General features: G+C 44.1%; 1 protein-coding gene across 1 annotated transcript; it reads left to right on the top strand.

Annotated features, from left to right (window-relative positions):
• The first annotated feature begins 200 nt into the window (after window positions 1-200).
• Window positions 201-15,104, top strand: LOC103247066 (pregnancy-specific beta-1-glycoprotein 7-like). The gene is made up of 6 exons (XM_073016357.1): window positions 201-264; window positions 1,479-1,838; window positions 7,502-7,780; window positions 10,487-10,765; window positions 11,149-11,403; window positions 14,820-15,104. The coding sequence occupies exons 1-6, from the start codon at window positions 201-203 to the stop codon at window positions 14,885-14,887; spliced, it is 1,305 nt and encodes a 434-aa protein (XP_072872458.1). The 3' UTR covers window positions 14,888-15,104.
• Window positions 15,105-15,397: the final 293 nt, after the last annotated feature.

Genomic DNA, 15,397 nt, shown 5'->3' on the forward strand with positions numbered 1-15,397 from the left:
CAAGGAGGCAGGACTGAGAGGGGAGGGGACAGAGAGATGCCCTGGGAACAGACCCCACCCATGAGCCTGAGAAGTGCTCCTGCCCCGGGAAGAGGCTCAGCACAGAAGGAGGAAGGACAGCACAGCTGACAGCTGTGCTCAGAAAGTTTCTGGATCTCAGGCTCATCTCTACAGAGGAGAACACGCAGGCGGCCCAAGCCATGGGGCCCCTGTCAGCGCCTCCCTGCACACTGCACATCACCTGGAAGGAGCTCCTGCTCACAGGTGAGGAGAGAACTTTCTGGGAGAGAACAGGAGGAGGAAGCAGAATGATTGGATGGGGTCTCCTGGAGAGGATGGGATTCTAAAAAATGAAATAAGCCAGCACTTTGAGAGGCTGAGGTGGGTGGATCATGAGGTCAGGAGTTCAAGGGCAGTCTGCTCAACACAGTGAAGCCCAGTCTCTACTAAAAATACAAAAAATTAGCAGGTGTGGTTGTGTGCTCCTGTAATCCTAGCTACTGGGGAATTTGAGGCAGGAGAATTGCATGAACCTGAGAGGCAGAGATTACAGTGAGCCGAGATCGCGCCACTGCACGCCAGCCTGGGCGACAGTACGAGAGTCCGTCTCAAAAAAAAAAAAAAAAAAAAAAGGAAAGAAGGCACTGTTGGAGCCTGGATAGGGGAAAATATGCCAGAGAGGGATAGGGGTCAAAACAGGAAAATCACATTGAACTGGGAATTGGTAAGAGATAGGAAATTCTCAAGTGTTCTGTTTTGCTGGTTGATCATCACTGGTCACCACATTTTGAAAAATGATAATAATAACTATTATCAGATGACACTTCAAATGAACATATAAGCAGGGCATGAAACATTGTCCACAGCAAAAAACCTCAACAACTGGGGAAACAAAGAAGAAAAGCAAACAAAACACCCTGGGCATGGAGGGCCCTCTCACATGTACAGGAGTCTACAGTCTCTCTGAGGCACTGGGGTGCAACGAAGATCACAAAAGTCCCTGTCCTCACGGAACTCACGCTCTCATGGGCAGGAAGACAGACAAGCAAAGAGATCTAGAATGTGAGGTCAGGTGTTGACAAGAGTTCCGGAGGGAGCAGAGCAGGGAAAGGTCAGAAAGGGAAGACCCAGGATCTCTGAAGGAGGTGTCAGGAAAGAAGTCTGAGGATGTCCTGATGTGAGCAGGACCTGAGGGCAGTGTGGAGGGAGCCGTGCAGACCTCTGGGGAAGAGGATTTCCAAAGAGAAAAATGCCGAGGTCAGAAGCATTGAAGGAATGAGGGTGGTGCCACTGACCTTGACCAAGTAGGACAGTAGGACACAAACACAATAACACACACACACAAAATGGGCGTGTGTGTGTGTATGTGTGTGTCTTCAAGGTTGATGATTGAAGAGATCATCTCAGTACCCAGGGCCCCATCTTTTCACCCCAATACATAGTTCTCAATATTGACTGATACTCTTTCCACCTCCTAGTATTACTTTTCATCTTCTGGAACCCGCCCACCACTGCCCAAGTCACGATTGAAGCCCAGCCAACCAAAGTTTCCGAGGGGAAAGATATTCTTCTACTTGTCCAGAATTTGCCCCAGAATCTTACTGGCTACGTCTGGTTCAAAGGGCAAATAACGAACTACCATCAATTCATTATTGCATATGCAATAGACAGTAAAAATATTACAGTTGGGCCTGCATACAGTGGACGAGAAACAGTATATTCCAATGCATCCCTGCTGATCCAGAATGTCACCCAGAAGGACACAGGATCCTACACCATAGAAATCATAAAGCAAGGTGATGAGACTAAAGGAGTAACTGGACATTTCACCTTATACGGTGAGTGATTCCACATGATCCCTGGGTGTTGGGGGGTGGGGGTCACTTCTACTTTGCACACACAGGATGGTCAGGCCTGGACTGTGCCTGTGTCCCTCTCTGCGTTATGTCCCATGTTGGGATTTTGGCATTTAGTGCAGGACACACACAGAGGAGACAATCCTCAACAGATCAGAATTCCTTTCCTGCCTCCAGACCCTGCAGACACTTGCTGCACAGGAAGGACAGTCTGATGGGGGGTGGGGGGTGCTCAGCAGGAGGAGATCAGTCTCAGCCAAGAACCTCATGCCCTCTTCATAAACTTGACCCTGAGAAAGACCCTGGAGAACTGAGTAGGGCTTTGCCTAAGAGGCCCCCTGAGATACTCTCAGAAAAGCTCAGCCCTAGAAACCTCAACCCCAGACCCCTGTCCCTAAATCCCTACTCCAGATAAAGCTGAGGAGCCTGTGCCACGGCTCAGTTGTGGCAGGGCTTACTGGGACCAAGTATTTACCAGCTGTCTGAGGACTGTGTCTCCTGGAGCTGCTCACTGCCAGGGCTCAGCCCTCAGAGCCTCATCTGGGCAAGGACAGAGCTTCCTTCACCTGAGACTCAGAGTGGAGAGGACAGAAAGACAAGCTTTATAGGCCATCAGCCAACTGCTTTATGAGTCTTAGGACACTCCATAGAAACTCTAATGTCCCCAGAAGCAGAAACAGAAGAGAGAAAATGTACCTGGCAGCAGTTTGTCCACAGGGATCTGACCTAAAGGTGCTCTCTCATGAAAGTGAATAATAATAAATGCTGTTTGTGTGAACACCTCCACTGTGCCACGCATTAGGTCCGATGACTGTGAAGAATTTATAATTTATTCAACGATAGCATGAAAAGCCACAGTCCATTTGCCATTTAGCTTATTTGACTGAGAGAAAACTGAGGCACAGGAAGATACAGTCACTGAACCAGAGTCACACAAACACAAAAGGCAGATCAGGGTCACATGAGGTCTGTCTGCAGTCACAGGCCCATCCTCTCCTCCACCAGAAGTGAGGGCTTATTGGATTCCAAGGACCCCATAGTCATTTATTGGCTCAAATCCTCTCATCTTCGGCATCCAAACCTCAGAGGAGTGAGAGCAATTGTTCAGCTGATTAGTCTGCACTCCAGAACTAAATTACCTGCCTCAACTGTCAGAGTCAGTGCAAAAAATGTCCAGGCCTCCCCCTCAGATCTTAACTCCTATCACTGAACCCGAAATCCTCTGTTTACCAAAGTGTCCATGTCACTGGCATAACAGGATAAAGGACAGGACCTTGTTTTCCTTCCGCACTCACACCCCGCACCAGCACAGGCCCAGTGAGAGACACACACTCAGGAGCTCTCACATAACAAATGAAGGAATTGAATGAAGAAATGAATGACCGATAACCTCTTTAGAGGCTGAATCTTGGATGCAGAATCCTAGGAAGTTCTAGCCACACCTGTCCCTTGTCCTTCAGAGGCTGACACCCATGTTTCATGCCCCCACTACCTCTTGCCCCTAAAGCCACCCCACCTCATGTGTAACTCTGAAGCTCTTTGGTCACTGGAGGGTTTTCTGGATTCCCTAGTCCTGGACTGTGGAACTGGGGGTACCTGGTCCTTGGGGTCTCTGAAGTCACTGTAGGCCCCACTGTTCACTGCCATGCTGTCTCTGCCTCTCTCTGCTTCTCTGTGTCCCTCATCTTCCTCCCACTTCATTCTAACTGGCAAACCCTGTCCTGCACAGCTTCTTCCTCCACCCCTAGGCCTCCCCCAGACACTCCCTCTAACTAGGCTGACTGTTCTGTTCCCTTCCTGCTAACACTGTGGCCTGACCCACCTCCCAGGAAATAGGAAAGACACAGAAATCACCTTGAGTTGCACTCCTGCCAGGCTTCATCACAAGCCAATGTCCCCAGGTCGCTAAGAGAATGAGCTTCCACTGTATCCCCACCCAGGGCTCTTTCCTTTGTGAGGCTGATCTGTGGACAAGACCATGGGACAGGGATAGGCAGCTCCTCCATCCACTCTTATAATTCCCAGACAAGTTCTTCTGGCCTCCTGCACAAACAAAACCAATTTATCCAGATGGTGATTTGCAGTAAATGAAGATTTTAATGACTCCAAGTCTGCCAAACAGGAGGACGGAGGTTTATTATTACTCAAATCAGCCTCCCTAGTGGATCAGGGGTTAGAGATTTTCAAGGATAGTTTCAGGGGCACAGGACTAAAAAATATGTACTGCTGATTGTTTGGGGATGGAATCATGCGGGCGGAGGGAAATGATCTGTTTGTGCTCAAATCTGACTCTAGGTGGGGACCATGTGACTGGCTGGGCCATTAGTCATGGGTATGGATGAGGTCAGTGGGTTACCAGAATGCAAAGAATGAGAAACATCTCAGAAGACCAATCTCAGGTTCTACAATAGTGATGTTATCTAGAGGAGCAATGAGTTACAAATTTTGTAAACTCTGGCCAAATGACATTTGAGCAGTAAGGGATTAGAGAAACTGTGCCTCCATTTTAACAGAATTCAGTTCCCTCCTATAATCTTAGTCTCATGGTCTTTCACCAGTTTTACAAAGGCAATCCCTGGGCAAAATAAGGGAATTAGTGTTATGGAGGAACTGGTATTATTCTTGCTTCAAAGTTAAGCCATAGACTAAATTCCTCCCATGGTTAGCCTGGCCTATGTCCAGGAATGAGTGAGGACAGCCAGCCCGAGACTAGATGCCAGATGGAGTCAGCCATGCCAGTTTGCTGTTACTGTTGTAATCTTTGTACTGACTCACCAGGGTGTCAGAGGCTGGGCAGGCCTGCAGTCTCCAAAGCCCATGGGCTGATTTCACCCATTTCACTCGTGACTCCATCCTCAACCTACTGTGGAGCTCACATTCCCAGTCACTTCCTAGAGACTTCTGCTTTCCTAACAGGTATATAAGAAGCTTGAAATTTGTCACTCGGTTCTAACAGTAAGTAAAAAGCTGAACAATCTCAAAAGTCAACAACTCATTAAAATCCCTCAGAGATGGCCAGGCACAGTGGCTCACATCTGTAATCCCAGCACTTTGGGAGTCTGAGGCGGGCAAATCACAAGGTCAGGAGATCGAGACCAACCTGGCTAACACGGTGAAACCCCGTCTCTACTAAAAATACAAAGAAATTAGCCAGGCGTGGTGTCAGGCGCCTGTAGTCCCAGCTCCTCGGGAGGCTGAGGCAGAAGAGTGGCCTGAACCAGGGAGGCGGAGCTTGCAGTGAGCCAAGATCATGCCAGTACACTCCAACCTGGACAGCAGAGCGAGACTCCATCTCAGAAAAAAAAAAAAAAAAAAAAAAAAAAAAAGAGCTGTTAGAGAAATGAAGAATGCTTTTGATGCTTTCTGGTAGACTCCACACAGCTGAGGAAAGAATCCCTAGCTTGAGGATGTGTCAATAGAAACTTCCAAAAGTGAAACAGGAAAGTTCAAAAAGTGTGGGGGAAAAAAGTGGAACGACATGTTCTACTTCATATTCAACATTTTGTATTGACAATTTAAACTTTGTAGTTGTGGGATTACTACCAAGGCTCTAAAATACACGTAATGGGAATACTGGTGGTTTCGGGGAGCTGTTGCAGGTGGCCAGGTGGGTGCTATCTGGTGCTTTTACTGCCTGTGCCACATACAACTGTTTCCTCATGATGATGCCATTTTCATAAGGTGGGGTTCTTCGTGTTGGGGACACATGAGCCATTGGCGTCTCACTTAGACTCTTCCTAATTCACACAAACTGAAACTCGAGTTGTATTTTCTGAGATGAATAGAAAATGAAGTAAGCATCTCACATACCTATTCTGGGCTCCTCCCCATTTTTCCTAACTCTGCACAGAAATTAGAAACAGGAAGTTCCTTCTATATTTACTACCATAACACACATCACTTCTTTTAATTCGGCATCATTCCTCCTTTATGTAATTGACACACTGACCAGTTCTGTCCTTTTAACGGGATTCTCTCTACTTAAGGAGTTGCTAATTTCAAATCATGGTTGGTATCTTTCTTTGAGCATAATGTGATCCTGCTGGAATTCACCCCACACCTAAACCTTAATTGGGTGTCAAGAGAAATACTCCTACCAGCAATTGATCTTAGATGTTTGGACCATCAGTAAAAATTTCCACTTATGACAACATTTTAATGTTTCCTCCAATTTTTTTTTTTTTTTTGTTACTAGAGTCAGAACATAACATGAGGTCTAAACTCCAGAGAACTTTTTCGGGAAAATTGCAGTATTACAAATTGAGCATCCCAAATCCGGAAATTCAAAATCTGAAATGCTCCAAAATCCAACACTTCTAACCGCTGATGTGATGCTAAAAAGAAGTGCTTACTGGAGCATTTTGGATTTTAAATTTTTCAGATGTGGGATGCTGACCCAGTATATCTACTGCAAATATTCCCAAAAAAAAAAAAAAAAAAAAAAATTTAGAAATCCAAAACACTTGGTTTTAAACTTTCTGCATAAGGAACACTTTATCTGCATGAACTATAGGCATGAAGCTGTACAGGAGATCTCTAGAACATCCTCAACCTGCCTAACTGAAACCACACAGCCATGGAACAATGCCCTATTCCCCTGACCCCAGCTCCTGGAAATTACTATTCTACTCTCTGATTCACTCTGGAATCCAGTGAGATGAGGTACATGGAGTAGTCAAACTCATAGAATCAAAAAATTGAACGTCTAATGAGAGAAAGCATCTGCAAGACTTCTTCCCAAATATTGTTCTAATAGCCACCAAACACATATGGTCCATGGAGGCCAGACTTCCACCATCAGTTCATGTTCGCCCTTTCCACCAGTCAGTTCCGCATTTGCAAACATCCCCATGTATTTCTAGAAAGATCCACATGGTCCTCACCTGCCTTCTACAGGGGGAAGGGAACATCATGGACACAGAACAGGGAACATGGTCTTGGTCCAAAGCTATCAGCTCTTGCCTGTCCCCTTCACTCTTTGTAGGTCATTCCTTGGACTCTGCTCTATCTTTAGAGGTCACTGGCTCAAGTCAGTCACTATGAGACAGCTGGGAAAACCGCCCCACCTTGTGGCTCCACTGCCTGATGATTGAACTGACCTCCAGGCTTGACTCTGGTCTCCCCTGTGTTATTTCTGCTGAAGTACCCAGTCCAGGCTAGGCTTCCCAGTACCCAAAGGGTTTAAGGACAATGGGAAGTTCCATCATCCATCTCTAGGATGTCCTTGAAAGGGAAACTGCAGAGAAAGCATACCTTGGGGACAAAGTAAGACTGAAACTAAGAAGATTCCAGCACTGCATGCTGCAGGTGAGGACCACAGGGTGGGCCAGGCAGGCAGTTGGAGAGGGAAGGACTCAGAGAGGCACCAGGGGCTGTGACTGCTGGTCATATGTCCTTCCATGACTCAATGCTGCTGCTCAATTCTCACTTGAGAAAATCTGTGCTTCTCCCACATAAAACAGGCAGCCTCACAATCTCTGAGCCCTCAGATTGCCATGCATCTGTCTTGTAACACACACACCTGCTGTGGGCTTTTAGGGACTTGGGTGGGCTGAGAGGTGGGAAATGTCATCTCTGATTGAAAAATGTCTTTGGAGGAATCAAAGGTGCCACACAGGGCAATCTTCTCTCTGTTATCTGCACAGTGGATATTCCCAAGCCCTACATCTCCAGCAGCAACTTAAACCCCAAGGGGGGCGCGGAGACTGTGATCTTATCCTGTGATCCTGACACTCAGGACGTAAGCTACCTGTGGTGGATAAATGGTCAGAGCCTCCCTATCAGTCGCAAGTTGCAGCTGTCCGAAAACAACAGGACCCTCAGTCTATTTGGTGTCACAAAGGATACTGCAGGACCCTATGAATGTGAAATGAAGAACCCAGTGAGTTCCAGCCGCAGTGACCCAGTCACCCTGAATCTCCTCTGTGAGTATCTTCTGTTCCTCTGTGAGCCAGGCTGCCATCCCAAATACACATGACCAGAGGCCAGGCCTCCCAGTCCCTCTCAGGTGCAAGTACAGAGACCTTTACCCCTGGATATCAAAGCTGGCCATGACTACTAAGACTAGTCTTTGGCTTGATCACCAATGGGAGAGAAGAGGCTGCTCCTGTCATGGGAGACTCAGGGTCTACAGCTTACGATGGGAAAAACAGGTGAATGTCTCAGGCTCCAGATCAGTGAACACAGCAGAGATTTGGCTGGGAGTTCAGTGTTGTGACTTAGCTCACAGGGTCACTGTGGCCCTTCCACACACCAGGATTTTCCCTTCCTTCTGACAACATCAGCTGTGCCTTTATTCTCTTTGCTCCAGATGGCCTGGATGCCCCCACCATTTCTTCTTCGTACACCTATTAGCACACAGGGGAAGTCCCCAAGCTCTCCTGCCTCACAGACTCTCACTCACTGGCAGAGCATTCTTGGCTGATTGATGGGATGTTCCAGCAATCAGCACAAGTGTTCTTTATCCCCCAGATCACTAAAACATACAGGGGTCTATGTCTGTTTCATCCATAACTCAGCCGCTGGTGGGACAAATCTCATAATAAAAAGGATCGTAGTCCCTTGTAAGTGGATCCCTGGAGCACTGGCAATATGTTTTCCAGTGAATTCTATCTGCCTATCAGGGAAGAGCCACCTGCCCTCTGCTAAGGGAGAGGGAAAATCAAAAACCCAGGACAGGGAATATGTTTCTACTTCAAAACCACCATCTTTTGCCTGTCCCTTTGACTCTTTCTAGATCATTCTTTAGACTATACACTAACAGTGAACAATCTGAAAGGAAATTAAGAAAAGAATTTCAATTCACATTAACATCAAAAGGAATAAAATATTTTGGAATAAGTTTAACGAAAGAGGTCAAAGTGTTATACCCTGATAACTCCAAAACATTACTGAAAGAAATTAAAGATGACATCAATATATGGAAAGATATTTCACTTTCATGGATTGGAAAAATCAATATTGTTAGGATGGCAATACTACCCAAAGTGAGCTGCAGATTCAATGCAACCCCTACCCGAATCCCAGTAACAATTTTTGCAGAATTACAAACATCTGTATTAAATCTGACCTGACAGGCTCTTATTAATGATGGCCACAACAGAGTTACTGAGAAAAAGATACAACCATGAAAAGTCGGAAAGTTTTCATGACATAGAAAGTAGCACTCAGCCTCTCTCACATCCCAAAGCCTTCAAAAATATGAGTGCAGCTTGGGCAGTATGGAACTGACCAAAAACTAATTACCGAGCTACAATCATGGTGAGAGAAAAAAAAGGGCAGGAATGTATTTGGCCTATCACCTCCCACTTTGGCATAGTAATCTGATGTTGAAAAGAAATGTTCACTGGAGCATTTTAGATTTTGAATCCTTCAGATTTGGGATGCTAAACGAGTAAGTATATGACAAATAGTTCAGAATCAAGAAATGTCAGAAATCCAAAACACTTTTTGTCCTAAGCCTTATGCATAAGAAACACTCAATCTGTGTGAACTGTAGGCATCGAGCTGTACAGTAGATCTCTAGAACCTCCCTGTCATGCATAACTGAAACTGCACACCCATGAACAACTTCTGATTCTCCCCACTCCCAGCTCCTGGCAACCAGCAGTCTCTTCTCAGATTCACTCTAGAATTCACTTCCATGAGGTCCCTAGAGTAGTCAAACCCACGGAATCAGAGAGTAGAGCGTACAATAAAAGAAAATATTTCCAAAACTTCTCCCCAAATTTGTCTCATATCCATCAAACACACATGGTCCATGAGGACCAGATTTCCAGCAGTTCATTCCCACCCTTTCCACCAGTCAGTTCTGCATTTGCAAATATCCACATGTATTTCTGGAAAGATCCACATAGTCCTCACCTGCCCTCTGCAGAAGGAGAGGAAACTTAAAGAACCCAGAACAGGGAACATGGTTCTGCTCCAGGGTCACCAGCTGTTGTCTGTCCCCTTCACTCTTTCTAGATCATTCCTTGCACTCTGCTCTATCTTTGGAGGTCACTGGCTCAAGTAAGTCATCATGAAACACCTGCAAAAAACTGCCCCACCTTGTGCCTCCATGGCCTGATGACTGAACTGACCTCCAGGCTTGACTCTAGTCTCTCCTGTCTTCTTTCTGCTGAAACATCCAGTCCCAGGCCAGGCTGCTCAGTATCTTCAGGGTTTCAGGCCAATGGGAAGTCCCATTATTACTCATCTCTAGAATGTCCTTGGAAATGGAAGCCGTAGAGAAATCACATCTAGGGGGGCAAAGTAGGATGGAATTTGGAAGGGACTCAGCAGTTGCACATTCCAGGTAAGGAACCCAAGGTGAGCCAGCCAGTCAGTTCATTGGAGAGGGACTGGTAGGGGTACCAGGGGCTGTGACTCCCACTGAAGTGTCTGTCCATGACCCAACACTGCTGATGAATTCACACTTGAGAAAATCTGTGCTTCCCTAAGACAGAACAGGTGGCCTCACAGTCTTTGAGCCCTTAGATCATCATGCATCTGTCTCGTGACACACGCACCAGCTATTGACTTTCAAGGACTCGGGTGGGCTGAGAGGTGGGAGATGTTAACTCTGATTGAAGGATGCCTGTGGAGGAATCAAAGGTGCCACACAGGAAAAACTTCTGTTATCCACACAGCGGAGCTGCCCAAGCCCTACATCACCAGCAACAACTTCAATCCCATGGAGAATAAGAATGTTGTAGCCTTAACCTGTGAACCTAAGACTGAGGGCTACACCTACTTGTGGAGGGTAAATGGTCAGAGCCTCCCGGTCAGTCCTAGGCTAAAGGAACCCGGTAAAAACAGGATCCTTATTCTAACCAATGTCATAAGAAATGACACAGGACCCTATGAATGTGAAATATGGGACCGAGTTGGTAGCATCTGCAGTGACCCAGTCACCCTAGATGTCCTTTGTATGTTTGGTGGGCCAGGCCACCAGCTAAAATCCAAACAACCAGAGGCCAGGCATCTCAGTCTCTCAGGTTCAAGTACAGACATTTTATTTCTGGACACACGAGGTGGCCATGACTCCCTGCCCTGGGGAAATCTGGGTAGGCACAGCCTTAACCAAGAATATAAGGGGAGGGGCTGCTCATCATGGGAGACTTGGGGTCTACAGCCTGTGATGGGAGGAACAGGTGAATACCTCAGGCCTTGTCTCAGTGAAGACAGAAGGGTTTTGGCTGGGCCTTGAGGGTGCGTCTTGACTCAGAGGGACACTGTGTCCCTTTAAGAGACCAGGAGTATCCCCTTCCCTCGGACAACATCACCTGTGGCTTTATTCTCTTTACTCTAGATGGTCCAGACGTCCCCTTGGTTTTGCCTGCAACTACCTATTACGATGCAGGAACAACCCTCTACTTGTCCTGCTTCGCGGACTCTAACCCACCGGCAGAGTATTCTTGGACGGTTAATGGGAAATTTCTGCAATCAGGATCAGAGCTCTCTATCCCCCAAATTACTACAGAGCATAGTGGGATCTATCGTTGCGCTGCTCGTAACTCAGCCACTGGCAGGGAACGTTACAGATTCAGGAGGATCAAAGTCTTACGTAAGTGGATCCCTGCATCATTGTCAACAGTGTTTTAGGTGGAGTCTATCTGGCTTTCAGAGAAGAGTCAGGAAAACATTTTTATTCCCAGCCTGTGCCCCATAGGTAGAAGCAAATCCTAAATTCTCCTCCTGAACCCTCCCAATTTGTCTCTACAGACTCTTTTCTCCTTGTTTTTCTGTTTTCTCATGGTTGACCTTGTGTCCAGCCTGAGAAAGGTAGGGAGGGGGCTTTGTCAGCCCTGAGCCCTATGTTGTGGAAGAGGCTTCACAGAGGGACAAGAAGGAGAGTCCTCAAGATCAAGTTGCTTCTTGCTGTCAGCCACACATCCCTGTCCACCACGTCTTTGTTTTCTTTTACCTACTCCATGAGCTACAGGGAACATCTGAGGTTTTGAAACAAGCTCACATTTTTCCCCCAAATGAGAGGAGGAAGCCCCTTGGATGAGGGAGGAGCAGCTCAGACTGCTCCCTTCTCTGCTCCGGGCTTCTCTGGTGACTGGCCCTGCCTGACTCCACCTGGGGTGAGACCAGCATGTATGGAGAAAGAGCCCTGGTGGCCTGTTCTGAATTCAGCTAAATCGAGCTGCCAGTTGAAGTGAAGCCTAGGTTGCAGGGAATTAAGAAGAGAGGGAACCTCGGGGCAGACTCTTGAGTTGTGTCCTGGCTCTGAAGTCACCGGCTGTATGAGGCTGTGGGCACTGCATGTGGGACACAGCACAGAGGACAGTGAGTGATGCACACTTGGAGAAATAGTGAGATTCACTTCTGGGGCTCTTCATGGCAGGAAAGGGGCAATGAAAAAAGTGTGTATTTATAGAGTGTAAGACTACCAGGACACTTTATATGTATTAATATTAAGACTTATCATTAACTATTTCTAAATGTGCAATTTAGTGTTGTGTAACCATCACACTATCTATTTCCAGAGCTTTTTCCTTTTACCATATTAAACCTCTATACCCTATAAACAGTAACTCTCACTTCTTCTCCCCCTATGCCTTAGCACATACCATTCTACTTTCTGTCTCTATGTAACTGGCTATTCTATCTTTTATAAATGGAATTATAGAATAATTATCCTTTTGTGTCTGGCTTATATCAGTGAGCATAATGTCTTCAAGGTTCATCCACTTTGCACGATATATTGGAATTTTATTCCTTGTTAAGTTTGAATAACATTTTGATGTATACATATACCTCATTTGGCCTACCCACTTATCTTTCAATGGACTTTTCTGTTGTTTCCATTTTTTGGCTACTGTGAGTAATGCTTCTCTGAACATCAATGTGCAAATATTTGTTCAAATTTCCTTCCATTCTATAGGCAGTATGTCCAGAAGTGGAATTGCTGGGTCGAATGGTAATTTATTGTTTAATTTTTTGAGAAACAGCCACACCACTTTTTACAGTGGGTATAACATTTTTCATTCCCATCAGCAATGCACTAGAGCTCCAATTTTTCCATCTATTTGAAAACACTTGTTGTTTTGTGTTGTTGTCATTGTTGTTTATCAAAGCCATCCTAAAGTGTGTGAAGTGGTGTCACATTGTGGTTTTGATTTGCATATCTCTACGTATTCATGACGCTGAGGAATTCTGCATGGGCTTATTGGATATTTGCATATCTTCCTTGGAGAAAACTCTATTTTAATCGTTTGTTCATTTTTTAATTGGGTTTCTGGATGTTTGCTGTTGTTGACTTGTAGTTTTTCATGTATTCTGGAAATTAATTTCTTTTCACACTCATAATTTGCAATTATTTTTCTCATTTCATGGGTTGCCTTTTTACTTTCTTGATAATGTTCTTCAATATATAAAAGATTTTGATTTTTATGAAGTTCAATTTATCCATTTTATTTGTTGCCTATGCTTTTGTTGTTACAGCCAAGAAATCATTGTGAAATCCAATATCATGAAGGTTTTCTCCTATGTTTTCTTTTAAGAGTTGTATAGATTTTGCTCTTACATTTAGATCTTTGAGCTATTGTGGGTTAATTTTTGTATATGATGTTAGGTAAAGGTTCCACTTATTCTTGCCCTTGGATATCCAGCTTTCCCAATATCATTTGGTGAGAACACTGTCCTTTCCCCATTGAACGATCTTGGCACAGTCGATGAAAATCATTTGGCCATATGTGTAAGAATTTCTTTCTGGGCTCTCTGTTCTATCTCATTAATTTCTACGTCCTCCTTTATGCCAGTACCACACTGTATTGGTTACTGGGGCTTTGTAGTAAATGCTGAGATCAGGAAGTGTGAGTCCTCCAGCCTCATTGTTCCTCTTCAAAGTTGTTTGTCTATTTATAGTCATGAGATTTAATATAAATTTTAGGACGGATTTTTCTTTTAGTGTAAAAATGTCACTGAGATTCTGAAGGAATTGTATTGAATCTGTAGCTCACTTTGGGTAGCACTGTCCTAACAACAGTGAGTCTTCTATTTCATGAAAACAAAATGTCTTTCATTTTATTGATGTCATCATTAAGTAATATTTTATGGATTTCAGGTATAATCATTTCACCTCTTTGGTTAAACTTATTCCTAAGTATATTATTCTTTTTGATATTAATACAAATTAAATTGTTTTTCTTAACTTCCCTTCACATTGTTCATTGTTAGTGTATTGAAATACGACTGATGTTTGAACGTTGATTTTGTATTGTGGAACATTACTGAATTCATTTATTAATTCTAATAGGTTTGTTCCATCTTTAGGATTTTCTACATATAAGTTCAAGTTATCTACAAACAGATTAATTTTACTCCTTTCTTCCAATTTGAATGTCTTTTTAAAAATCTTACCTAATTTTTCTGACTAAACCTTTCAATATTACATTGAATAGAAGTGTCAAAAGCAGCATCCTTGTCTTGTTCCTGCTCATACAGGGAAACCTTTCAGTCTTTCTCCACAGAGTATGATGTTAGCATTGGGTTTTTCCCGTATTACCTTTATGTTGAGGTGGTTTCCTTCCATTCTTAGTTAGAATGCTTTTATTACAAAAAAATACTGAATTTCATCAAATGCTTTTACTGATTCAATCTTATTACTGATTATAGTTCCATTCATATTTTTGTGTTTTTCTAGGAATTTATCTATTTCATCTAGGTTATCCAATTTATTGGCATACAATTATTTACAGTACTTTCATAATCATTATTTTATTAGAATTGGTAGTAATCATTTTCTGTTTCTTTACTTCACTTGTTTTTTTCTTTTCTTTTTTTTTTTAAGAGAGAGAGACAGGCTCTCACTTTGTAGGCCAGCCCAGGCTGAAATACAGTGGTGTGATTATGGCTTGCTGCAGCCTCAATCTCCTGGGCTCAAGCAATTCTCCTTCTTCAGCCTCCCAAGATACTAGGATTACAGATGCATGCCACCATACCCAGCTAATTGGTTTTTAAGTTTTTTTGTAGAGGGAGGGTCTCCCCAGGTTACCTATGCTGGTCAAAACACCGGGCCTCAAGAAATCCTCCCATTGTGACCTTCCAAAATGCTATGATTAAGAGATGACCCACCATGCTCGGACTCCATTTTCATTTCTGATTTTGGTAATTTTAATCTTCTCTCTTTTTTTCTTAGTCAGTCTAGTTAATGGTCGTCAATTTTGTTGATTTTACTTTGAAGAATCAACTTTGGTTTCATAAATTTCCTCTATTCTTTTTCCATTCTCCATTTTATTTTTATCCACTCTAATCTGTATTGTGTCCTTCAATCACTGTGCTCGGGTTTAGTTTGTTCTTCTTTCATATCCTGAAGTAGGAGAGAGCTTGCTCATACCATTCTTTTAAAGGTTTCATGTAGTCAATGAAACAAGATGCCACACACAGACGAACCAATGTCAGCTGTTATATTACTTCCATCATCATTAGCCTTGAGGTCAATAGTCCTAGAATCAAATCTCAGATCCACCTATTACTAGCCATATGACACCAGGAGAGATTTTACACTACTCTAAGCTTGTGTCTTTTCATTGGCAAAATGGAAATAATGT

The sequence above is a fragment of the Chlorocebus sabaeus genome, chromosome 6 (genome assembly GCF_047675955.1).
Source record: "Chlorocebus sabaeus isolate Y175 chromosome 6, mChlSab1.0.hap1, whole genome shotgun sequence".
Taxonomy (NCBI): domain Eukaryota; kingdom Metazoa; phylum Chordata; class Mammalia; order Primates; family Cercopithecidae; genus Chlorocebus; species Chlorocebus sabaeus.